This window comes from Plasmodium reichenowi (genome assembly GCF_001601855.1).
Source record: "Plasmodium reichenowi strain SY57 chromosome Unknown, whole genome shotgun sequence".
NCBI classification, from domain to species: Eukaryota; Apicomplexa; class Aconoidasida; order Haemosporida; family Plasmodiidae; genus Plasmodium; species Plasmodium reichenowi.
Window position 1 is genome coordinate 1 of NW_017962172.1, and position 497 is coordinate 497.

At 21.3% G+C, this 497-nt stretch overlaps 1 protein-coding gene across 1 annotated transcript; it reads left to right on the plus strand.

Moving 5' to 3' along the window:
• On the plus strand, positions 1-497 carry PRSY57_0002100B (DBL containing protein, unknown function; the record flags this gene model as incomplete). Its single annotated transcript, XM_020114113.1, has 1 exon — positions 1-497. A coding segment is annotated over one exon (497 nt), but the record flags the coding sequence as incomplete, so codon positions are not given.

The following is a 497-nucleotide window of genomic DNA, read 5'->3' on the forward strand; positions in this document are numbered from 1 at the left end:
GAGGGGAGGAAAAAAAAGTGAAAATTCCTAAAAGTAATGAACAATTAATTGATGAGTGTTTAAAAAAAAGAAATGATTTAATGAAGAATATTTATGATGAAAACATAAATAGAAGGAATCATAAATTGTATGATGAAAAAAATGAAAAAAGAGAAGAAACAAGTAAGAAAAAACAATTAAATGAGTATAATAATAAGGATTATTACTTTCCACTGGAAAATAAAAGAAATGGTATTTTTTTAAATATATTCAATAAATATAATAAAGTATGTAAAGAATTAATAAACAAAAAGAGCTCTATGCTGGAATTGTGGAGAAAAGAAAAATGGTTCCAAGAATTAAAAGAAAGATGGATAAATGAAGAAAAATATGTTTTATATGAACAAGAAAAAGAAAAAGGAAAAGATAAAGAAAAAGATAAAGAAAAAGATAAAGAAAAAGATAAAGAAAAAGATAAAGAAAAAGATAAAGAAAAAGATAAAGAAAAGGATAAAGAA